General features: G+C 45.2%; 1 protein-coding gene across 5 annotated transcripts in view; it reads left to right on the top strand.

The window, feature by feature from the left end:
- The window catches only part of NBAS (NBAS subunit of NRZ tethering complex), a 316,898-nt gene that overhangs the window by 245,385 nt on the left and 45,495 nt on the right, over positions 1 to 26,018 (top strand). For all 5 annotated transcript variants that reach the window (XR_006608058.1, XR_006608057.1, XM_004745820.3 and 2 more), the window contains 3 exons: positions 16,914 to 17,132; positions 20,166 to 20,368; positions 22,381 to 22,470. Coding sequence is in view for 3 of the 5 variants with exons in the window: in XM_004745820.3 (XP_004745877.1) it covers positions 16,914 to 17,132; positions 20,166 to 20,368; positions 22,381 to 22,470 (512 nt within the window). In the remaining 2 variants the exon portion in view is untranslated. The remainder of the gene's footprint in view (positions 1 to 16,913; positions 17,133 to 20,165; positions 20,369 to 22,380; positions 22,471 to 26,018) is intronic.

The following is a 26,018-nucleotide window of genomic DNA, read 5'->3' on the forward strand; positions in this document are numbered from 1 at the left end:
GCCGGCACCCCGCTACCCAGTCCAGTGACTGCCGTTCGTGGGGCGTCATAGTAAGAATACCGCGCGCACAGAGAATTGAGTGAAGGGAAGCTGTCTCGGTCGACAACTCACGAGTCAGGACCGGGAGGTGCGAACCTTCTCACTTGTACTTGCCGCCCTCCTCCCCGCACTCTCACACTCATCCCCCCACAGACACACACCGTGCGTACTACAGTTGCCCCACATGTGCACCCGAATGTTTAGAGCAGCAGTGTCCGCAATAGCCAAACTATGGAAAGAACCTAGATGTCCATTAACAGGTGAGTCGATAAAGAAGATGTGGTCTATATACACAACGGAATACTATGCAGCCATCAAAAGTAACGAACTCTTGCCATTTGCAGTGACATGGATGGGACTAGAGGGTGTTATGCTGAGCGAAGTAAGTTAGCCAGAGAAAGACAATTATCATATGATCTCCCTGATATGAGGAATTTGAGAGGCAGGGAGGGGGTCATGGGGAGAGGGAAGGGAAAAAAATGAAACAAGATGGGATTGGGAGGGAGACAAACCATAAGACCCTTAATCTCACGAAAAAACTGCGGGTTGCTGGGGGTTGGGGGAGGAAGGATGGGGTGGCTGGGTGATGGACATTGGAAGGGTATGTGCTATGGTGAGTGCTGCAAAATGTCTAAGCCTGTTGATTCATGGACCTGCACCCCTGGGGCAAATAATATATGTTAATTAAAAAAAAAGATTCTTAATCTAAAAAAAGCAATTGCCCCAGACAGGATCCTTTCTGATTGTGTTACTCTCCAGTGTCGAGCAGCCTTGTGGGCCAGAACTCTCAGACACCCAGCGGGTTATCTGCTAGTCTCTGTGGCTTCACTTGGTTGCAGGGCTGATTCGTGGTCCCACAGCTGAGGTCAGATTATGAAGTTTGTTGCCAAGCAGATACCCTATCTTTGACAGACCCATTTTGGCTGCTTCTTCAAAGGAAGGTTGTGGACATTCATTGTGAATATTGGGATATGCAGAAGTCTAAGCATTGGCTCTTAACTGTCTGTCAGTGTCCCCCCATAAAGATAAGGGGAGCTAATCTTTCCTTCCAGAGTCTACCATTGACCTCCAGGCCATACCCAAGTACTAGTAGGGGTGAACCAGTTGCCTTCACGGACCTGTTCACATCCAGCCTTCCAAACAGAGGCCAAGAGAGAATGATGATGTAAAGCTGCACTGTTAATCGTCCAGGCAGCACTGAGAAGTAAATACTTTATCACCATATTAACTGAAAAGAAAATTAAGGCTTCAGGAAGCTGAAGAACAGCTTCAGTGTCTTGTGAGCTAAAGATAGCAGTCAGGATTTACATAGAGGCCTGCTCCCAAGATCTTGCTTTCTGTTAGCAACCTTGCCTGAAAAATTTGGCTGCAAAAGCCCTTCTGGGGCGATCATGATTATTGGCCTGACAGCAAACTGAAAGCTCATTCTCTGTGGGTGCTTGGAAAATTATTTCAAATTGCCTAAAGTAATAATTAGTAACAGAGATTGAATACTGGCAGGTCTGATCCTGAAGGGAGATGCCCCTGCTCCTGAGGAGGGGTCTGGCGGGACACCCAGCCCACATGTGCTTCTGCAGCCCTCGCAGGCCTTCTGCTTAATCAGTGCGAGGAGTGCACACGCCTTCCCATGAAGCATGCAGGCTCCAGATCCACAGCGGGTGGAAATCGTGAGGAAGACAGAGGAATAAATAAACAATCTCAGAATAATGTGCAGTAAATACCAAAGCGTATTTTAACATGAAAAAAAGCAGCGGGGAAGAGAAGTCTGAAAATAACCTCCCTCCTGAAGAGCTTTCCTCTGGCAGATTTCTCAGCTCTGAGCTTACTGTCCAGCTGTAGCTGTTCAGCGACGTGGGCTCCCTTTACTTCTCCATTCTTCGTGCATCCCGTTCGCTCCATGCTCTCATTTGAGGACCTTTTTAACTTCTGCCTCTGAATTGCTAGTCTATAAATACTTTCTCTAGCCTGTGCAGCAAAGGAACCTGGAAGAAAGAGGAGTGCCCTCTCCTCTTGGCTGGTGCCTCTACTTTCGCGAGCATTGGTACCCGCGGGAAGACCCTGGTCTAACTGCTCTCCCTTCCCCCCGTCCCCCCAGAATGCTGATTGTGTTTGCCTCCTCGCCAGCAGGGGGTTACTCTTCAGAGAGGAAGCTGGCCAACAGATAAATTAGTGAAGGATTTGTAACTGATGATTTGATCTGTGATTGGTGATGTGGAAAAAGTGAGGTAGAAATGGTGAATAGTTGGGTCAGCGGGGCTGGGGTATGGCCAGGAAAGGCCCCAGAGTAGAATAGATACGAGTCCTCCAATTTGTCATGAGTAGCATGGAGGGAAAGCTTAGAAGGGGAGGAAGACTCCAGATAGAGTTAACAGTTTTAATAAAAGCATTAATAAAAAGCCTAGTACCTTCGGTGAACTACAAGAAATTTGGAATAATGAAAGCATGGGAAGGAGGCTCTGGAGATAAGGCAGGGCTGGGTAAGAAAACTGTCGTGTCCAGGCTGAAGAGTCTAGACTTCATCCAGGGCATGGACGAGACACAAATTTTAATAATGTCAGGTACTAACATTGTCAGATTTTCACTTTCAAAAGATCACTTTGGTGATGACGGGAGAAGGAGCAGAAGGTACCAGCCTGGGTACAGGGAAACTACAATGTGAAGACCATCCTAACATCTTTTATTCTTTTTTTTTTTTTGAAATTGAAGTGTAATCAACATGCCATGTTGTGTTAGTTTCAGGCGGTAACATAATGGTTCAGCAGTTCTGTACATAATGGGGTGCTCACTGCCGTACGTGTAGCTATGACCTGTCACCGCACAGTTACTGACTGTACTTCCTGTGCTGCCCTTTTCAACCCCATGACTTGTTTGCTTCATAGCTGGAAGTTTGTAGCTCTTGAACCCCTTCACCTGTTTTGCCCATCTCCCCCATCCTTCCCCCTCTAACAACCACCAGTTCTCTCTGTATTCATGTGTCTCTTCGGTGGTTTTGTTTTATAGATTCCATTTGGTATTTGTTTTTCTCTGATTTTTTTTTTTTTTTTCACTTAGCACAATACCCTCTAGGTGCACCCATGTTGTTGCTAACGGCAAGATCTCATTCTTTTTTCTAGCAGAGTAATAATCCATTGGGCATTTCTACCACAATCTCTTTTTCTGTTCATCCATCAGTGGACACTTGGGTTGCTTCCTTATCTCGGCTACTGTAAATAATGCTGCCGCAAACATAGGGGTTCATATATCTTTCCAAAGTTTTTGTTTCTCTTGGGTAAGTGGAATTGCAGGATCATATGGCATTTCTATTTTTAGTTTTTTGGGCAACCTCCATGCTGTTTTCCACAGTGGCTGTACAACGTTACTTTCCTACCAACTATGCAGGAGGGTTCCCTTTTCTGCACATTTTCTTTAACACTTGTTATTTCTTGTGTCATTGATACCAGCCATTCTGACAGGTATAAGGTGGTAGGATCTCACTATGGTTCTGATTTTCATTTTCCTGAGGATTAGTGATAAATGTCTTTTCCTGTGTCTGTTGGTCATCTATATATCTTCCTTGGAAAAATGTCTATTCAGGTACACTGCCTGTTTTTTAATTTCTTTTTTGGTGTTGGATTGTATTGAGTTCTTCATGTATTTTGGTTATGAACCCCTTATCAGATAACTCATATACCAATATCTTACCCCATTCAGCAGGTTGCCTTTTTGCTTTGTCGATAGTCAAAGTATAGTGTCTTTGCTTTGTCGATAGTCAAAGTCATATTAGTGTCTTCAGGGAGATGATAATGGACCAGGGTACAGCATCAACACCAAAGTCATTTGATTTGTGATAATTATTATAGTATAGGCATGTATACTGTATCTATTTGTTTTCTTTCTTTTTTTTTTAAGATTTTATTTATTTATTTGACAGACAGAGATTACAAGTAGACAGGCAGGCAGAGAGAAGAAGGGAAGCAGACTCCCTGCTGAGCAGAGAGCCTGATGCGGGGCTGGATCCCAGGACCCTGGGATCATGACCTGAGTCGAAGGCAGAGACCTTAACCCACTGAGCCACCCAGGAGTCCCTCTTTTTCTTTTTTTTAAAGATTTTATTTATTAGAGAGAGAGAGAAAGAGCATGAGCATGAGGGGCAGAGGCCGAGGGAGAGAAAGAATCTCAAGCAGACTCCCTGCTGAGCAGGAAGCCCGAGGCAGGACTCAATCCCAAGACTCTGGGATCGTGACCTGAGCCGAAGTCAGACACTTAACTGACTGAGCCACCTAGGTGCTCTGTATGTATATGTTTTTATAGTACGTCTTTATAAACCTCTTTTGAGGAAAATCCACATCCTACTTAACCTTTTTTTTCCCCCCACTGAATCACCTAGCAAAGTTCCTTAGAGTATAACCAGTTTTTGTCCAGTATACCTGGTCGGATGAGGGATTTTTAATGTTACCTGTATGTGTAAAGACTATGAGATATTGATGCCAACGATGATCAGATGTTAAAATTCTCATGAGGAGGGCGCTCGGGTGGCTCAGTTGGCTAAGCCTCTGCCTTCATCTCAGGTCATGGTCTCAGGGTCCTGGGATCAAGCCCTGCGTCGCGTTCTCTGCTCTGCAGGGAGCCTGCTTCCCCCCAACCCTCTGCCTCCCTCTCTGCCTGCTTGTGATCTCTCTCTCTGTCAAATAAATAAATAAATAATCTTTAAAAACAATTCTCATGAGGAGAATAGAGAAAAACAATTTTAAATCACCACTGACCCAGGGAAATATGAGAAGTTTCATACATTAATTTTGTAGCTTCTCAACATGTTGAATTGAAATAAATTGATGGATCTTAGACACAGCTTAAGTTCTTTTAATGGTGGCATGGTGATGGAGAAAGAGACAGGTTTACGTAGTCAGATCTTTTGAGTTCCCATCCAGCTGGATCTGGGGGGGAAAATTACTCTATCTTCTGAGTCTTCCTCACTGTACAATCATCACCACTATGTAAATAAAGATTAATTTTAGAATGTTTTTAGACACAGATAAAAAATCCAATTAAATTGGCTTAATTGACCAGCAAATTTACTGGCTAATGAACTGACAGGTCCAGAGGTGGGGCTGACTTCAGGGATGGCAGACCCGGCAGCCTGTGGTCATCAAGGAGCCAATTTCTCTCCATCTCTGTTCATTGCTGTCTTCCGGTGTTAACTTCATCATAGGGCTCTTTGCTTCAGTGTGATGGCTGGAAGTAATTGGGGCTTCCTTATTCACATCCAGCCAGATAGAGTGAGAAAGCTTCCCCACAGGAACCAAACAGAAATTCCAAGTTTCCTGCTGATAAGATCACCCCCGAACCCATGCCTGGGGCTCTGGTATTCCAGGTGCTGATTGGCATTGATCGGGATTTGCCTGGATTAGTAATCACCATGGGGAGAGGAGTGAGATCCGCTGGGTCCCAGAGCAGCCCTGAGTGGGTCATCTGCGGGTACATAGCCAGCTCTTGGTCCGCGTGGTACTGAGTGGCTATAGGGAGGAGGCCCGTGATGTCTGGAACCTGGACCCTGAGTAACTGTGGTGAGGATTAAATAAAGTAGCATATATAAAGATCTCGGGGCAAGTAGATGCACGAGGATTGTTCAATTCCTCTTCTGCTTTGTGTTGCTCTATTTTATTCTTATGTACAAGGTACAAAAAAAGTTGGAAATTTTTTTAGTCCAACTTCAAAGCTCTAGCAGATGGTTTTGGTTTTGAATGACCTTCTATAGTTTTCATTGTTGGGTTAGGATCTGGATTTTCAAATTCACATTTGGCTTTGATATAAATTGAGTGGCTCTACTTAAAATGATCTTAAGTACAATTTGTATTGTGTAGCCCATGCATGCATAGGGTAGGAAAAGATTTTTAAATGGAAAATGTGAACGAGTGCTTTTAGATCTTGTTAAAACCTGTATATGCACAACAGCAATGATGGTAGTATTCATTACCGCTCACAGTAATATTTTATCTCTTTTTGAACATTCTTCGTGCCTTTCTCTATTAAGATAAAGGTGACCTTCAAGCTATTGAAAAACTTAGGATTGTATTAGCTGATGTCATTGCCAAAAGTGAATAGTAAAAAAGATGGGGCTGTTCACACTTGATGAAAAATAATAATATTTCTATGGTTATACTATGAGGCAAAAGGCAGAGATAAAGTGGCTCTGTCCTGTGGCATTCATTTTTATTATATAAGCAATTGGTAGCGAAAGCAAAAAAGCAAAGTTATAACACTGATTTTCTGTTAAGTATGTAACTGAAGGTGACAAAGCATGCATTCTTATTTTTGTGATTGAATAACTAGTCAATGGTATTAAAGCAAAATTTCTAAGACTTCTCAACTTTCATTTTCTGCTGCATAATAGTTAAGATACTATTTCATAATATTTTATATTTGTAATTTAAAAACAATGCTTAAAAAAGGTGTGCCTGGGTGGTGCCGTTGGTTAAGCATCTGACACTTGGTTTCAGCGCAGGTCGTGATATCAGGGCGTGAGATCAAGCCCCACAGGCCTCTATGCTTAGCAGGGAGTCGGCTTGAGATTCTCTCTCCCTTTCTCTCTCCCCCTCCCTCCTCTCTCTCTCTCTCTCTCTAAGATAAATACATCTTAATAAAAAAAAACAACCAAATTTCTTCTTTAATGGAGTCACTTAAATCTAACTTGGGCAATTTGATACCCCGTTTGTGGCCTCGGCGTTTGCTGGCCCCGCAAGTCATCTGTTACTGTTGGAGCCACTTTGCAGGCGTTTTACAGACGGAGTCACACCCACGAGTGAGTCCTGTAGTTAAGTGTTGTGACCGGCTTTCAAAACAAACCAACCAGAAAGGCTAGACTGTAGATTCACATCAGGAACTCTCAGTAGGCCTCTCACCGCTGTGGGGGTTGTATTGTTTCAGGAAACTTTTGTTTTTACTATATTCATCTATAGATACGGATACTGAGTTTTGCTATGCAGTGAGCTCCTTACTCTGGGTCTTGGACAAAAAGGTTTGGAACCTGATGGGCACCTGGCTTCATATATCGGGCCGGGGGGAGTGCATACCGGGGCAGCTAGCCCAGGACAGCATGTTGATGTCTGAGTTCTGTTCATGTATCATCCAAAATCAGCACTGTTGCCTTCTTTCATTACCCCCTTCCCCAACCCCAATGTCTCTGGGCTCTTGCAGTGACCTCCTGACTGCCCCTCAGTGGCCGTCCCGGGAGCCACTTGCAGCCATAGCCCACAGTCACCGTCAGCCCGTTGATTGGGTCCTTTGGCAGTGTCAAGTCCCCAGAACTTGCGGTCCCGGGTCACATGCTGCCATTGCCCTTAGAATTAACTAAGAGAAGCTTTTGCAAAAGATAGGTTTCTTCCCACCAATGCCAGTGCCTTCCTTAACCCACATGCAGAATCTTAAGTCTAATAAGGGCTCCGGAATTTTCATTTTTGCAGTAGTGCTCAGTTATGTCAGTGTAGGTGGTCTGAAAATCACACTTCGGGCAACAGTGTCCAAGATAAAGGCACCAGCATAGCTGAGTTCTGGTGAGAGCCCTTTCCCTGGTCCATGGTTGGCACCTGCTCCCTGTGTCCTCACAGAGTGAAGGGACAGGGAACTCTCTGGTGTCTCTCTTAGAAGGCACTAATCCTTTCACGAGGGCTCTACCTTCATGACTGAACCACCTTCCAAAGGGCCCGCCTACTAATGCCATCACTTCCAAGGGGGTAGGATTTCAGCATATGAACATTCAGACTGTGGCCCTTGATATCTAAGATTTTTTTAAATCATAATTTTAAATGGGTACAAAGGGTGATGTAATTCTCTGTATTTTAAATATTGACATTAAAGCAGAACTGTTATGTAGCTTTGTATTCAGGGTAATCCACAATAACAGTGATTTGATAACAACCACAGTTTAAAAAGTATAAGAACCTTTAAAAATATAAGAACAAGCACATCTTTAGCAGTTAGACAAGTTGCATCTTTCCTTTCTCTCCAACGATTTGTACTTTTCCTCTTGTCAAAGAGAAATACAGCTGGGCACTAGTTAAAGGCAATAAAGACAGATTTTATTTAGTGATAACTACTGCAGCAGGAAGGACAGGGCTCGCTCCCGGAGTTCAGCTTCTCCAAACAAAAGGCAGGAGACTTTCAGTGCTGGGCTGTGCCAAAGGACAGGCCCAGCCGGAGTGGGGTGGGCTTGGTGCGTCCGTGGACTGGGGCATCCATGTTTGCTGATTGACACTGACCTGGAAGAGAAACCGGCTTCTGAGGTCTTTACGACAGAAGATAGTGGTGCGCATTGGAGCTGGGTGCTCGACTCTCCCACAGGATCCGGAGCAAGGGCAGGTTCTCTGAATGCTTGTGTTTCAAAGAGATACTTCCAGGTGATAAGAATATAAGAAAAAGAGTAAGAACTTATTCTGTATTGAGTTACTGTTTCAGTCATGCATTTGATCAGAACAACACAGATATGTTAACTTTTGATAAACAAGAATCCTAAAATTAAAATTGTGTTTAAAATATACCTCTTAATGAGATGCATAGGGCTTTAAACATTGCTTTTTTAATTAATTTTTGTGCCCTTCGATGGGTGTTACTTATTGCTAGATTGAAATTGCATTCCACATCAGTTCTTTATATTTTTATGGATATGAATATTTAAAAACCTTGTTCACAGTGGTTGGGGAAAGAGTCTGTCGTAGGAGTGCCTCTCAGGTGTCTGCCCTCCGTTATCAGCCAAAAAAATCACATCATGATCTATGGTTAAAAATCATTTTTAATGATTTAGCAACTGACAATTCTATTAGATCTTTCATAAATTTTGTTGAAAGTACAAGAACTGGAAACCTTGTGACATGAAATAAGAAACTCATTATCTAGTTGTTGGAGTCCTGTCACGCACCAGTATTTTCGGTTGTCCCTTGTTTTGTGCTCTGGAACTTTCTAGACTCCAGAACGATGTGGGAGTCAGATTCAGGAAGAGTTGTGATGCATGTCTGTCTTATTTAAGGGGAGCGAGGCCTATGTGAACGGCAAGCTGAGAAAGAGAAAAGGTTTGACATCTTGACCTCCAGAATGTTCTCAAGATCAGTTTTAGGACAGAGGATTTGGGTAAGGTGAAGATTTAGAAATGGATTCCCTTAGAACCATCTGCAGTGCTACACCCTTCAGAAAAGCTTTGTGTTGTGCTGCTGGCACACGTACCCCAGCTGAGAACCACTGGCCTAAAGGAGAACGTGTAAGTTCCTCCCTGTGGCACCCCGGGGACCCCAGCCCCAGCCTGCTTCTGCGTCTCTTCCCCTGAAGGACAGTCTTCTCCCCTAGCACACACAGTTTCCGTTCCGGCCGCCACAGGCTTTTCCTCGCTTCTAGAACAGTGACTGGGTCTGGTGTGGGAGTTAGATTGGAGAAGGAGGCATCTAGCTTTTCGTGGCAAGTGGTTTGACGGTGGGAGCCACGGGGCATCAAACTCCTGGAATTGTTTGCTGTTTTTCCAAAAACCCTTCTTCCTTTTTTCTGCAAATACACCGTTAGCTGCTGCTGTGCACCCGCCCCTCGGCTCCCCTTTCTTTGAGGCAGTGAGCTGCTGGGATAGGGGGAGGGTATTCTGAGGGTATTCTAGAGGCACAGGCACAGAACACTCTCTCTTATAAAAGCCTTTTTAAAGTTCTCGGGCTGCTGTCTCTGCCGTAAATCCACGCCACCCACTTCGTCCACGGGAATTATGCTCAGTTTTCAAGTCCTGGTTCAGCTTTTACCCTCCTTCTAAAGACTTCCTTGCCTTTCTAAGATAAACTTCTTTTTCTCGGTGTGCCCACGTCCTTTGTTTGTACTCGTTGCATTTTATAAGCGCTTTTCTTTGGCTTTGGCTTTTCCCAGGATGATGGATATTCTTCCAGGTGGAGATCGTGTCTTCATTTACCTGTGTACGTCCTGTGCCAAGGCCGGGGCTGACATATGGTAAGTGGGGCAGTGTCCGTGCTTGAAAAGGAGGAGGAGAGATGGAAGGTTCTCTGTCTTCCTCGCCCTCTGCCCCTCCCTCTGCTTGCGAGTGTTCTCTCTCTCTCTCTCTCTCTCAAATAAGTAAAATCTTAAAAAAATTATCTGCTGAGCAAAATTGACCAGCCGAGGGAAGCTGCAGATGAGGAAAGTTGTCTCAGTGAATTTTCAGTCAAGCCGTCCCCTGAAAACAGTAGTACTGATCCTGTCAACTTCTGCTTGAGCTCCTTCTGCTGGCGCCTTCCCAGCCATGGTGGTGAAGCCCCATCCCATCAGCCTGACAGAGAGGCCCTCCGTGTGGTCACCGCTGCTGAGTTCCTCCCTATCCCCTGACGGCCCTTCGCACGCACACTCTGTTCCAGCCAAGCCAGCCGACTCCCAGCTTCCCCTCTTGCTCCTCCGACCTGCGGCTCTTGGAATGCTTCTCCGGTCCTCATGCCTACTCACGGCCGAGCATTCTCCTCAGGAGGGGCCGCTGTTGGCAGGTGTCTCCCTGCCTCCCCGCCTTGCAGCCGCTCACTTCCAGGCAGGACCAGGCTCCCCTTCTGAGGCCTCTACTGTGCCTCCTCCTCACCCTGTGGTGTTTTGTAAGGATCACGCTGCTTTGTCATGTCTTCTCTCTCTTTCTTTCAGCCTAGCCTTTCATTTCCCTGGGGGCAGGGACCTGGTCTAACTCTGTGTCACCAGCCCCCAGCCCAAGGCGACTGTACAGCATGCGTTCACCAGGTGTGAGTCAGAGCAATGCGCGCCACGGGATCGCCAGTTCAATTTCCTTGTGTCTCTCCTGGGCGGCCGCGCTGTGCCGATAGCATACATCGGGTCCCAGTTTGCTCGTTCATTTGTTTCAAGTCCTTTAAAATATCCTTTTGCAGTTTTAGTCTCCCCAGGCCTTCTCACGGGAACAGGTCATTGCCAGGTCTGTGGCGAACTGGAGTCTTGCAGCCCAGTCCGGACCACAGGTTTCTAGGGACGCCCGGAGAGCATGTCACTTCACTGCGCTTCTCAAGGTTCTCTTTCCCCTCCTCTGTTGATCAGAGTTGAGGGATTTAAGAGTTATTTTCTATTTGTCTGCCATTTCTGGACATTGTTTAGCTGCCAGGAATACTGAGATTTTAAAAAACACATTTTCTGGAATGCCTGGGTGGCTCAGTAGGTTTGCCATCTGCCTTTGGCTCAAGTCATGATCCCAGAGTCCTAGAATGGCGTCCCGCATCGGCCCCCTGTGCCTGCTGCTCCTCCTGCTTTATGCTCTGTCTGACAAATAAGTAAAATCTTAAAAAAAAAAAAACAAAACCACACAGTTTCTAGCCTGGAGGACCTCCTTGTTTAGTCAGGGAGACGTACAAGTACCTGGATGATTTGAATGTGGTGTAATTCTTCTTTGATAGAGGTAGGCACAGAGCGCCTTAGGAACACCTTGAGTGTTTATGACCTTGGGGAAGAGATCATGTCAGGGATGCGTACAGACATGTGAGCTCGGAATAGACTCTGAAGGCACAGACGAAGGGAGGCTTGAAAAAGAATGACATTTTTTACTCCGATACCTACAGGTTTATATTTTTCTTCAAAATCAGATTCTTCGACAGTGTGTTTTCAAACAGGAACTGAATAAGGCATTGTTATAGAATTGCAATCCTCAGTGTACGTGTTGCCTTCTGTGGCTTCTGATTCCTGTACCTCAGATTCCGTAACCAGCCTGGCACTCAAGGCCACTTACGGTTTATTCTCAATTCTCCTTTCCAACTAGAACTGTTTAATATTGTAGATCAGGGGGTCAACCAGCCTTGGCCCACAGGTCACATTCAGCCCCCTGGCTGTTCTTGTTATAGCCCTTAGCTCTGATTTGTTTTTACATCTTTTTAAAGGATTGTAAAACCAACCAACCAACCAACCAACCAACCAAAGACTGTATAACAGAGACCATTTGGCCTGTCAAGCTAGCATATTTTCTACTCTTTCCCACTGCACTGCCCCCTAGTGGTTGTACATGTATCGTATACCACGGGTCTCCCCTCCCCCCAACACTGCTTCTGCTCTTCTTCCTTTTAAAAATGGGGTCATTCATCCATTCATTCACTTCCACATTCAACAGATTGGGCAGTTGTTATGAATGAGCCACCATTCTGAGTTTCGGGTTCTGGAATATAACAGCGAGAGACAGCACATGGAAACATAACATGTCAGTTCTGAGGAAAAACTACCACAGGGCAAGAGGAGAGAGAGAGACACTGGTTAAGGGTGCGGGGAGGGCTAGCTTCTCTAGAGTGGTCAGGGGAGGTCTCTCTGGTGAGGTGGCCTTTGTGCTAAGTCCTGAGGAACAACCGTGAGGATACCTGGGGAGCATCTCAAGCAGAGGGACCAGTGTGTGGAAAAGCACAGAGGGACTGCGCGGAAGTCTGTGTGGTGTGGAGCAAGAGTGTCAAAGGAAAGGGAGGAAGAAGGATTAGACAGGGAGGGTGAGGGGAAGAACAAATCTTAGTGGGCTTCACAGGGCTTTGAAGACTGAGTTTTTACTCTTAGTGAATGGGAAAGCTGTTAAATAGATTTGAGCAGAGGAATAACACAGTCAGATTGATGTTTTTTGAAATATCACTTTGCTTCTGCTTAATGCTGGAGTACCCAGTTTGCCCCAGGATCACAGTGGCTTAACACAATGAAGGTTGATGTTCCGTCAGGCTTCTGACCCAGTGAGAGACTGTAAAGGGCTCTACCGCAAAGCAGCTAGGCGTCCAGGCTGATGGAAGCTCTCCCGTCTTGTGTTGGTGCCATCTGGGACCTGCACTGTGCGGGCTGCCGTGACTGGGAGAGAGCGGAGGCTGGTAATGATCTGTGGGAGTTGGATCTTGCCTTGGCTCAGGCTTGCCTCTGCTCAGACTTCCTTGGCTGGAACGTGGCTCATGGTAGTTGCAAGGGGATTGACAGCTGTGGTGGGGCCCGTGGGATGCGTCTGTTGGGTGAGCGCTGTGCTCTCTGTCCTGTCAGGAGACCAGTTAGAACCAGCGCAGGACAAGAGAGGCGCTGTGGCTTAGCCCTGAGGGGTGGCCTTGGACGTGGGGGAGACTGGGTAGAGTCCGGATGTCTTTCCAAGGTGGACTCAGTAAGATTCGTGGCCATCAGGGATAACTCCTCAATTTCTTCCCTTCCCACCATCTTGTTTCTTACACTAAATTTGATTTCTTTGAGCCTGGCTCATGTTTTCTCTCATTTTTCCACAGGGCCTATAAAATAGGTGTTGAATACATACTCACTGAGTACCAGAACAGTTTATCCACTTAAGTCTATTTTACAAAATCTACATTAAAAAAAAATAGTTACTATTTGCTGTCAGGGAATATGTTTTACAAAATCTTTGATTTCTCGTTATAGAAATATGTGTATGAATGATGTGTGAATGCCATGGGCTTCAAAATAGAAGGTTGAAAATAAGAGTACTTTGTGGCTGCTAGAGAGTCAGTGAAGAAATTGCAGTTTTTCACCCTGGTGGTACATTTGTCAGTCTTTTTGTCTTTTACTGTTTGTTTTCTCTATCATGGAAGAGTTTAAGGAAAATAAGTCTATTAGGTTTATTCTGTGTGAAACTTGTATTTTTTTTTTCTTTTTTTAAGTGGGCTGTGTGCCCAGCTGGAGGCCAGTACAGGGCTTGAACTCATGACCCTGAGATCAAGACCTGAGCTGAAATCAAGAGTTGGTTGCTTAACCAACTGAGCCACCCAGGTCCCCAAAACTTGTATTTCTTAATCTGATCTCACCCTATAGTCTTTCAGTGATAAACCTGTTTCTATAAAGAGTGAAAAGCTAAAAAAAAAAAAAAAAAAAGAGTGAATAGCTTAAGTGTCCAATGAAGCAAAAGGCCCAGTCCTTCTATCCTCTGTCATTAACATCACTCTGCCTCTTGTACAGGCCCCAGCTCCCTCAGGAAAAGTAATTTACGGTTGTATTTGCTTACACTCTATATTCTTAGTAACTGTTGGGTTATTTAGTTACTTTGAAAGATTATTAAAAATAAGGGGTGGAAAGACTTTGCTGGTAATGTTGGTGATGAGGTCCAATTATGTAAACTCCCAGGAAATTCACTTGCCTCTAGTGGCCATTCTTGGGCCGTTCCGTAGCCAGTTCCAGGAAAACACAGATGTCAGTGCGAGGCCTAGACTCAGTATTGCTGGGTAGCTGGAGGCTCCATGCGTAGAAGCAGGTGCTGATGCACTTGGCCGTTGGGGCAGATGGCCCGCTGGTGGACGAGCCCGTCTGAAGAAACAGATGAGTCCAGGATGACTTGGATGTGTCTCACTGTTGAAACAGGAATTGGAACATGCCTTGCCAAGAAGAGAGGAGAGAGCATTTTGCTGAGAAAAGATACCTAGTGACGCCAGGAAATGATGAAAAGTTGGGGTATATGGAGCTTAGAGTGGGGCTACAATTACATTTGAGACTAGAGGGGTAGCTAGGAGCCAGCTCGTGCAAGTCCAGAAGTACCGTACCAAGGGATTTCCCAAGCTTCTGAAAAGGTTTTTTTCTAGAAGGGATTACATGGCAAATTGATTAGGAAGAAAAACAAGACTGACCGGTAGAAGGTGGCCTGTGTACTCTATCAGTTGGTCACATTACAAGTCAGCTTCAATTTGTTGAAGCTTATGGCGGGTAGGGCATTTGCTGATTGTCCTACACATGATCTCATTTAAGTTCTGGAGATGACATTGCATGGTGGACGACATTGTTCACCTTTCACACATGTGGTCCGGTTGCCTCGTCCCCCAGCAGTGAACGGGAAGCAGGGGCGAGTGCTCTTCCTCCTTACCGGCGGCTCCGGAGTGGCTGACAATGGCACGGCAAACCTTCGACAGCCACGATCGCGTCTGGACCCGTCCTGGGACACAGAGACCACCCGTTTCTCCCAGGACGCTGCTCCCTGTCGTGTGAATTGCCCGCCCCGTCCCTGCTGTCTTGCCGGTCTGTGGTTGAAAGTCTTCCACACCCCTTGGTCAGCTGGGAGAGAAGACATTTGGGCAGCTGGTGTAGCCAAATCGTCCCCAAACCCGGCTTTCTTGAGGAGACAAACATGAGTGAATAGAAAGGAAGGGTTTGTTCCACCATATTCTTATTTGTCTTTGCTCCTGTGGAGCGTCTAGCCAGTGCGCATCCATCCTCTCTGTCAGAGCCTGTGAGGAGGGGGACACGGTGAAGTCAGAGCTGTGTGATGTGCGGGGAGAAGTCAACCAAGGCACTGGGGCTGGCTTTTACTCTTGTCACTCACTCGAGGACCCCCAGCATATCCCAGAACCTCCCTGGGGCTCAGTCTTTCCATCCACATGATGGGCAAAGTCAGGAGGGCCTTCCAACTATGCAAGTTCTATTATCTTCTATTTCTCCACCACAGAAAAGAGTGCACAGTATCTGTGAGGGAAGAGAAAAATGTGAGGGATGCTTGCCCGTCAGTGGGGGCTTCTGATTTTGTTGTATGTCACGAGAGCTTGGAGGTAGCAATCTGGCTACAGAGCTTACTGGAAGCTGCATTTACAGGGCACACGCTTAGTTACAGGTCAGTGGAAATCGTACTTTCCTAAAGTCACTTTTTACCCATATGAATATGGGATGAAGGAAATGTCAGCCATCTGCGTTATACAACATGAGTTCTGATAGAGTGACTTGGAGCTGGTGGGAAATGCGAGGTTGGGAGGGGCCAGCCTCCTGGCACGGCCACCGACGCCATGCTGTGATGCCCGTGGCACTATTCAGATAACCAGAGACACACAGTAACTGATTTTTAAGAAATAACAGTGAAGATTTTGTCCTGGTACTCTGTTTTTATTTTATTTATTTGAATTAACACAACACCCATTGAAAGCTGAGTGGTGGACACCACCCTAAATGTGCTTGAGTGTGGTGGACACGACCCTAAATCTAGGATCCAAAGCAGCACAAATCAGTGGGGCCTGAAAAGGCCCAACATGGCTCCTGGGTGTGTGGTGCCTCCATCAAGACAGATTACATTTAGTCGTGAAGCCAATATTTTTAATAATATTAGAATATTTTTAATAATATTAGAAAAGTATGTCTCCTGTATCCATAACAAAATGACTGTCACATATCAGAATTCAATAAGTACTTGGTAGGTAAAGAAATGAATACGACATTATTTTAGAAAATTTGGAAAGTTGAGAACAAAATTGCTCATAATCTTAAAACGTCAACATTAAGTCACTAGTATGTATGTGTGTGTGTGTGTGTGTGTGTGTGTATTTCTGTTCAACTGTACACACTGGGTTAGCTTGGACTTTAACATAAGCATGGCATATACCATTTTATGATTTCTGATTCCTAAAATTTAACATTTTATGATAAGCACTTTCCAAATTGCTATACTGGTTTCATAATTCTAATTTTAATGATGGCATTATATTGTATCTAGTAATTTATCGTAAGTTAGTTACCATTTCTTTTATTATCAGGCAATCAGATTGCTTTTGAGTTTTCATTTTATATTCTTCCAGTTAAAATCTTCATGCCTATACTAGTTTTTAAAAAATTATTTCCTTATAATAAATTACCAGCACTGGACATTGTGGTTGTAGAAATGGCTCCTCCTTTATTCACTGTAACCAGTGCTCTGTTTGAACGCTAGTTTCTTCCTATCACCACCTACTTTTGCATATTAGCTTAGGATTAAAAAAAATCTGTATTTACTAATTTAATAGCGCCTCTGGTCCCTCATGTTGTTGTTTTCCTCAGCGAACGAAAGCTAGTATCACATAAGCCTGTTCGCTGGTTCAGGTCGTCTGCTAGCTTTCCACTTGGGTTCTCTCTGCCTCTCTACTGTCTCACGAGATATGCCGTCTCTGCTAGCATGGGGCTGGCTTGTCTCACTGGTCTAGTCCCTTTTTGTGTTGCAGCTGTCTGTGGAAGCACGGAAGGAGATGACCGAGAAGGCTGTTCAGACTATCAAACATTTTATTGAGAAGCCGCGGAAAAGGAATTCGGAAGACGACACGCAGGAAGCCAGTGACTCTAAACTGACCTACGCAGACGCCCTGCATCATCTGGAGAAATCGCTCGCTCACCTGGAAACCCTCACCCACAGCTTCCTTGTTTCTCTGAAGACGAGTGAGCAGGTAGTGAAGTGAAAGCTTGGCCCCCAGGCTCGCTCGCTCAGAGAACATAAGCACACGCTTTCATTTCTCCGTGCAGGCCGGGTTAGTGGTTTTGCTAGGGTTTGCAGTCCTGCAGATGTCTTTGAAGATGGTCCTCAGCCCTTTGTCTTTTAGCTTCTTCGGTCTGTCTTGTTTTGTCTTGTTCTATCAGTTTTCACTTCTTTGGAAAGGATTTGAGGCCACTTACTGGGATTTAGTCTCTGGCAGGGTAGAGGTGTGAGGGTGATGTGGGGGAAAGTCCCTGAGTTGAGGGTAGGTGCCTGGGGGAGGGAGCAGTCACTGAAGCTGAGAAACCATCAGGACAGTGGTTTGCAAGCCCGACACGCTGGTAGGTGTTTTGCTCTCTCAACTGAAAAATGATAGATTTTTTTTCCTCTGTCATTGCTTCAACTGGTTTTTTTTTTTAGTCATATGCACTCATTTTTTTTTTAATTTCTTATTCCCAATGTCATTTTATTATTGATAAGAATTTTTTTGGCTAGTAAAATTTTTCCTACTTGGTTTCCAGTTGCAACCCTCATGGTGTCTCAGAAAATGCTCTCAGGAGAGTGGGGAGCGGACGGGAGGCCCAGTGTGTTAGAACAGCTCAGGGAAGCCCTCTGTAACTTTTGTAGCTTTTCCTCTGTACTGTCGCAGCCAAGAGAGTTTTAGCTCTTCTTCACCCCATAACTGAGAAGTTGACAGATCCATCCATAAGTGGTTTCATATAGGTGAAAACAGTGTTTAGATGTCTAAGTAATTTTGCATTTGCCCCTTTAATGTGGATGGTAAATGAAACCATAAGTGGCCACTAATCTCCCTTTTCTTTTTCTCAAACCATACATATTGACTGAATTGTATTCTTGGCTTGTAAAGAACTATAGCTGATAGAAAGATGGGTCAGTGGAGAGCAGTTCAGATAATGAACAAATGGAAGGCGTCAAAATTTGTATGAGACTCATAAATGCCAAGCCCTCATGGAAAAGATGATGGGGAGAATTCAAAAGTTTGATAGCAGTTTTATTTCATTTTGTGTTTTTCAGTGCTATTAGCCTGTCTAATGAATCACATTAAATGATGTACAAGCAGTAGAAAAGGCTTTGCAGGGAACAGATTGGCTTTACCAACCCGAATTTTATCCTACTGACATGTACGGTGCTATAATCCGTAATTATGAGAACTGTGGTAAAATTGGAATTCTTCAAGTCAATGTGATTATACTTATTAGAATAAAAAATTAAATACTTATCTTATTTTTTTAATTAAATATACTGTGCTCAAATCTGGAGAATTGTCATTCCTCTCCTTGGAACAAGTATTGTCTTTGAGTGACTAGAATAGTGGATATGAGGCCAAGGGGATCATTAACAGAAACAGCCATTTGTTTCACCGGGGCTGTGATTTAAAGCTACCGGTGGCTGCTTGTAAATGCCGTTCAGTCAGACCGCGGATGGGCCGAGACAGCAGACTCCTTGGACCTGTTGTGCTTTTATTCGGGCGCTTCTCATAGCAAACAGTGGAGATCACTTTCAGCCTCATACATTTTGTCCCTTTTACGGTCAGGCCTTAATTTTAACCTCTTTTTTGTTGTATACCAGGGAAAGAAGATTCCCCTGGGCCCTAGGTTTAGCGCAGTCTTAACTAGAGGCCTTTATCCCATGTAGGCTCAGGTCCCACCTGCTCAGGACGGACACAACAGCTGCTCTGTTGCACGCACGGGCACCTTCTTCTGTTAGAAGTTTCACAGCAGAGAGAAGAGTAAAACGAAATGTCCTGTGCCCAGCTCCCAGCTTCAGCAGAGATGAGAACATGACCTCTCTTCACGCACACTCCCACTTTCCCTCACCCCGCCCCCGTGGATAGTTTTAAAGAAAATCCTGCTTATTGTTTTACTTTATCCATAAATACTTGCACATCTCTTTCTAGAGGATACGTGGAAACACACCACGACAACATGATCACGATAAAAAAAATTAATGGCAATTCTTTTTTTTTTTTTTTTTAAAGATTTTATTTATCTGTCAGAGAGAGTCACAGCAAGAGAGGAACACAAGCAGGGAAAGTGGGAGAGGGAGAAGCAGGCCTCCCGCTGAGCTGGGAGCCCAATGCGGGGCTCGATACCAGGATCTTGGGATCAGGACCTGAGCTGAAGGCAGACACCTAATGACTAAGCTACCCAGGCACCCCAACAGCAATTCTTTAATACCATCAGCTATCCAGTTAAATGTTTGGATTTTACACGGTGGGTCTGAAAGACTAGAGAGCGTCTTCAGGATAACTTGAGAAACTACACACACCCTGGAAAGCATTAACACTAAGTGACCATGTTTGCTGTGATGAAAACCAGTAGCTCGTGGCCTGTTTTCACACATTATTGGTTGTCACATTTGTTCTTACAGACATTATCAGAGGAGCGGGTGGTGTGGCCCAGGCGCGGGGAGATGGAGTCTTTCGGATTCTGACCCCCATTCCCCGAATTGCTGGCTGTGTGACTTTGGGCATGTTACTGTACATCTTGGTTTCCAGTTTACTTTTCAGTAAAATGGAGCTAATTAAAAGTCCTCGCAGGGTAATTAGGAGCGTTCAACCAGGTGACACCCATGTACCACCTGGGTTGCACAATAGACGCTCATGGGTCTGAGCTGTTGTGTGGTTGTAGCCTGGTCACAATGACAGAGAAATGAACACTTCACAAGCTTTACTTTGGACCTGACGTTGTGCTGGAGGCCTGACTTCTGTATTTTCTCATTTAATGTTCACGACACTCCTAGTTGCAAGAATCTCTGTCCTCACCCTCATTCTGCAGCCACAGAAGGCCCATAGACTACACACCACACTACAGGCTGAAGCAAGGATCTGTCCTCAAGCCTGGTGTCTCTGAAGCCCAGGTTCTTACTAACCACTGCCTGTTCTTCAGTGCGGGTTGGAGAATCTCCTAAACGTGCTTTTACTGTGTGATGTAGACCCACTGGGTTCCTCTTTGATTCTCAGGCGTCGCATGCTGTGTCTTTACAGGAAGTGCTGCGCAAGTATGGCGACCTCTATGACCTGTCCCGGTCAGAGAGAGGGAAAGTTCATGACCAAGCTGTGGCCATGTGTCTAGACGGCCTGCCTCTCAGAATGATTGAGCAGCTGCTGCAGGTGGCCGTGGGCCCTCTGGACATCTCGCCCAAGGACGTGGTGCAGAGCGCAGTAGGGAAGATAGTCTCCGCGTTGAGGTAAGCTACAGGGGTGATGGTTTGCCAGGAGTAGCGTTCATTTCATAGTAACGAAGAAGAAATTCCATGTGTTTAGAAGCATTTTATAAACAATGAAGTACATTATAAAAGCGAGAGATGATCGTGAGATCTCTCAGACTCTTGGGTCTTAAGAGATCTTGAGAATGGAGAACCATGAAAATGCTTCACCACTGGCGTTGCATGTTCCTAAAGCGGACTTCTGTCTTGCCCCACTTCTCCTCCAGCCCCATTTAATTCTTGGAATAGGGAAAGGCCAACATGGCCCGTGCAGGAGTAGCTGAATGTCAGGCCATCTTGGGAACCCAGGTGGATGTTGGCCTCTTGCCTTTTCTACTTCCCCTGCTTTTGTAGAGGCTGCAAAATGGTTCCCAGAAGCTCCCCCTGAGGTACATAAGGCAAGGCTTACCACAGACTGAAGGAGTTGGACATCTGCTAAGTGTCTCCGAGTTTTATTTACCTGCAGTTAATGGCATGAAACCAGCAGTTGCGAAGCTCTGGCTGTGTCAGTGCGCCCGTGACTTTGTGGGAACGCATCCGGGGGTGCTGGGGAAGAGGGAAAAGTTAAACTCGGAAGAGAATGAGGCATGAGATGCTTTCTGTGAATAATGCAATTAGGCTGAAAGATTCGGTTGTGTTTAATGTATTCTCCTTTTAAGCCTTCTTTGTAATTCTGCATTGCTCTTGAGGAACTTTTTGATTAAATGCATGTCAGTTTTCCACAGCCGAACTGAAATCAAATGAGCCTTTATCAGTTTAATTACCCCAGCCTCATACAGTTTTCACCTTAATGATCTGCGCTATCTGGTAATTTGAGAGAGAGAGAGAAAGAGACGAGAAATAAAATATCATAACATTTTTTAAGAAATAAAAAACGTCAAATTAATAAAGTTTGTTCTGTTATTAGAACAATTGTGTTTTGGTGGTGGCGGCGACTGTGAGAGGCCCCAGCTCGCCTCCCTCGGGCGACCACAGACACTGGGCGGCCGTATTTTGCATCTTTCGATCCATAGCTATCTTCTGATTGTTTCTTAAATCAGGATTTCGATGAACCTCCCCAAAACAAACATTTTGAAAACTTAGTGCTTTGACGAATTTAGTTTATTTCCTAAAAAATTACACATTGTCATGAATAATTAAAATATATGATATTTTTACAGTCATAAAATCCTGACATAAATTATACTTATCTCTCTTTCTTTGCGCCCAGTTCCATTTGTAAAGACAGCTCTTCTCTTATAAATGTTACGCTGAGCACACAGAAGACATTCAATAAATGTGAATTAAATCTTTCTGCAGTGGGAGCCAAGGGAGCTTCAGGACTTCAGCCACCTCCTTTTCAAAGGAGAAGAAATTGCTATTGATGGCATCCATAACATTTACCTTCTAGAAAGTTAGTACAATTGAGTAGGCCTAGAACAACAAAGGCATGTAACGAACTGAATCCAGCAGTTGATTTCAATCCTATTACTTAAATTATTCACTAAAACTTCTTTTCTTCTATTGCTTTTTCAAAATTCAGTGGCATCCTAGACATACACATTTGTAAAATGGGCATGATAGCAGCACCTATCTTGTAAACTGCTGGGCACTAAATGGTAGAATGTATGGAAAGCACTTGCACCTGGTAAGTACCATGTAAATACTAGGTTTTTTTTTTTTTTTTAAGTCCATCTGGAGAATTTAGATGATGATATATTTAACACTTTAAAATAACTTTGAATGTCCATTGAGTGTTTTTTAAATGACAGGAGGCAAGTAGATTTTATTTTCTTGCTAGGAAAGGGAGCATGTATTAGACCAGGAGCTCCTCAAGGGCAGAACATGTTTCATTTCTGTATCTTTAGCACTCGCAGACCGCATACACCCACCGTGGCTAGGAGCCAGCAGTGTCCTCTGCCGGAATCCAGCTGGGAGCCTCTGGGTGTGAACGCCATGTTGCTCCCCGAGGTCGAGCCCTCTTCTGAATTGGTTCTGTTTCTCTCCCTTCACAGTGGATGCAGTGCTGACCTCGGTGGCTCGGGGGACCCCCTCCAGGTCCTGGAAGGTGTCGTGGCAGCCGTCCATACCAGTGTGGACCAGGGGTAAGCCTAGCTCCCCGTGTGTGTGTCGCCTCAGGGCACCCCTCAGACTCTCAGGACACCTTTTAATTTCACTGTTCATGACACCGACAAGACCAAGCAACCTTTCTAGGTGGTTTTGAAGGAAGAACTGAGGACTTTCTGCCTAACTAAGGAGTCTGCCTCTGGAGTCATGGTTTCTCCAGCTGTCCTCTTACCCCGTCAGCTTTAGGGGGACACCCCCTTCTCCCTAGAGCCTTGCTTGAGGGGGAGAGTATGGTCTCTGCCCACCTCCTACCGCATGCAGCTAGGAGGGGGAACTGCTTTGAGCTTCTTGGGAGAGAAGGGATTCACATCTCTAGGAGGTTAGCGGTACTGATGAAGGTAACTTTCTGGACTGTATTATTTTTTTTTTTAAAGCTTTATATCCGTTAGGTCTGTCTTGCCCCAAGAGTATGAGTATACAGGCTTTCTAAGTCTAGAAAAGTGTGTGTCTCTAATGCCATTTTTAAAAGCTTAAATTCAATAAATTCACATATAATATATTATTTGTTTCAGGAGTCAGTGCAGGTCTGTGATTCATCAGTCTTACACAGTACCCAGCGCTGACCAAAACACATACCCTCCCAGTGCCCATCACCCAGCTGCCCCATATCCCCACCCCCCTCCTCTCCAGCAACCCTCAGTTTGTTTCCCAAGATTAAGAGTCTCTTATGGATTGTCTCCCTCTGGTTTTGTCTTGTTTGATTTCTTCCTCTCTTCCCCTATAATCCTCTGCTTTGTTTCTTAAATTCTGCATATCACTGAGATCATATGATAATTGTCTTCCTCTGATTGGTTCATTTCACTCAGCGTAATACCCTGTTCCATCCACATCTTTGCAAATGGCAGGATTTCATTTTTGATGGCGGCATAATATTCCATTGTATATATTCTACCACATCTTCTTTATCCATTCACCTGTCGATGGACATCTGGGTTCTTTCCATAGTTTGGCTGTTGTAGTCTAATGCCATTTTTAGAAAGAATTTTTTGTTCAGGTGCAGTAATAATGATAAGAAGAACAGCAACTGCAAGTTGTGGTGACATACTTGCCAAAGTTTATGACATCTTTCACGTGTCTGACGTCCATGTCGTCCCTGTAAGGCCTCAACCCAATTTTCTTATTTTACTGTATTTTTTTCAAATAGTCTCTACACCCAATTAGGACTTGAACTCATGAACCCAAGATGAAGAGTCACCTGCTCTACCAACTGAGCCAGCCAGGCACCCCTGTTTTCTTTTTTTTAATAGGAAATATGATATAATAATAATGAAGAAATATTTGGGGAAATGCTTCATAGTTCATTCAGTAATGTATTTGTTTTCACTTCCATATTACCTTTAGTTATGGTGCAGGTACACATGTTTTTATATAGCTTCAACCAAAATTCATATTCTTCTTTTATTCACTTGCTACTGTAATTCTTCCCATTTGTCTTTGTAGATTTCCTCGTGATTATTTCTGATGGCTGCGTGTGTTGTTGCCATTTCCCAGGAGGCCTTGCCCCGGGTCATAGGCCGGGGGAATGGAGCCAGGATCCTGGCCAGGCTCTGAGTCCTAATTGAGCACTCAGATGCCTGTACAGGGCATTTCCGTGTTTTGCTTTATGCCTGAGGCTTGAGTGGAGGAAAAGAGGATGAGCCGTATAGGTGAATCTGGGAAAGCACTGCAGTCAGCCCTCTACGCACTCAGCCTTCTCTTTTGTTCTAAACCCCTTGGCTTTGGGGTCTCAAAGTATAACGAAGCTATTTTACACCTCTTATTTGAAAGTGGAATGAAATGATCTCTGCGTTCACTGTGTGTCATACCCCTGTGCTGCGTCATGAGGAGTTAGATTCGGGGAGGAGACAGCGTGACCCCTGAGATGCTCAGAGGCTTGTAGGGAGATGAGCCTTCCCTGAGCTCTAGTTGCCATAGGACCGCGGCTGAGTGCTGCACAGGGAGCAAGGTGGATGGGGCGGTTTATTCGGTCTGAGGAAGGCAAGGCAGGATACCCAAGGGGCGACATTGGTTCTGGTCCATGAAGTGGGAGTCAGGGAGGAGGAGGAGGAGGAGCCGGGGATGGCACCCCAGGCAGAGGAGGCGGCCTGCGCCCCTGCGCATACAGCAGGGAGGGAGCAGGCGGAGACGCTGCCCGGGAAACCCTCTGCCCCGCTCCGGTGGTGTGTCCTGCGTCTCCCTTCTGGTCCAGCTCTGCCTCGCCCGGTGACTGCTGTCCAGCCACGGGATGATACAATCAGAACTGGCAGTAAGCCCCCTCCAGTGGGGACATGGCTACAAGATTAAAAGGCAGTATTCTTCTTAGTGAATTTCCAGCCGGAAAACATAGGGGAATCCAACTTGGGTTTCTCACATACAGACTCCTTTTTTAAAGCTTTGATTTCCAGGGGCACCTGGGTGGCTCAGTGGGCTAAAGCCTCTGCCTTCAGCTCAGGTCATCACCCCAGGGTCCTGGGATCGAGCCCCACATCGAGCTCTCTGCTCTGCGGGGAGCCTGCTTCCTCCTTTGTCTTTCTCTGCCTGCCTCTCTGCCTACTTGTGATCTCTCTCTGTCAAATAAATAAATAAAATCTTTAAAAAAAAAAAAAAAAAAAGGTTTGATTTCCAAAGAGGAAGACATTGGGAAATGGAGAAACAGAGCAAGATCTTACTTTTTATTCCAGAGACACAGCATAACAAAGTCTTCTTAACAGGAAAACTTCAGTGAACATTTTTTTTTTTTTGCTTAAAAAAAAAATGAGGGAAGAAAAGTGAAGTCATAACTTTCATTTCTGGCAACTGTTTTTTGAATCCATACAGTTAAGCCTAAATCCTTGGCTTTGATTTCTCTTCTTAAAACTCTGCCTGGCAGATCTCCTAGGGGAGACACTTTCCTTTCCGGGTAGCTCCCTCTCGGGGAGGGTTAGGGTGACCGAGTGTAACCCTCTCGGTCATTCATTATGTGGCCTGATATTGCCACCTCACGCCCAGGAGGCCAGCCAGACCTGTGTGTCCCCCTCGCCCTCAGGCCATACCCTGCCTCCCTCAGTCCTCGCCCTGAAACTTGACCGCACTGTCCTCTGTGGCATCTGTTTGCAGAGTGAATCCCCTCTCCTCATGCACGCTCTCTGCTCTCATGCAATCACGTGCTCTGAGGCCAGGCCCACATCAACCCACAGCGTTCCTGGCACGCAGACTACACGGAAAAGTCAGAATTTGCATGTGTGTATTCATGGCTATTGCCGAGTGTTTGGTTTTGTGGCTAATTTTTAGACAATTTATATCATCATCAGCATGCCCTTTTTTGACTTTTTATATTGATACAAGTCTGATTCGCCTTTGAACTATAGTTTCCGCTCCATTCACAAAGCCCCATGTCCCTCCTCTTCCGCCTGTGCTAAATGTTGGCCTCTTGCATCTAAGGCACCCAGACAGGCCGCCTGGGGCGTGTCTGGACAGACAGACTTCCTTTCCAGTGGAACCAATCCTTGCCTCCAGACATCAGGGCTAAGTATTGTAAGGATTTGAAATAGTGTCAAAGATCTTTTGT

The sequence above is a fragment of the Mustela putorius genome, unplaced genomic scaffold (assembly GCF_011764305.1).
Source record: "Mustela putorius furo isolate JIRA1106 unplaced genomic scaffold, ASM1176430v1.1 tig00000813_pilon_pilon_pilon, whole genome shotgun sequence".
Classification (NCBI taxonomy): Eukaryota; Metazoa; Chordata; class Mammalia; order Carnivora; family Mustelidae; genus Mustela; species Mustela putorius.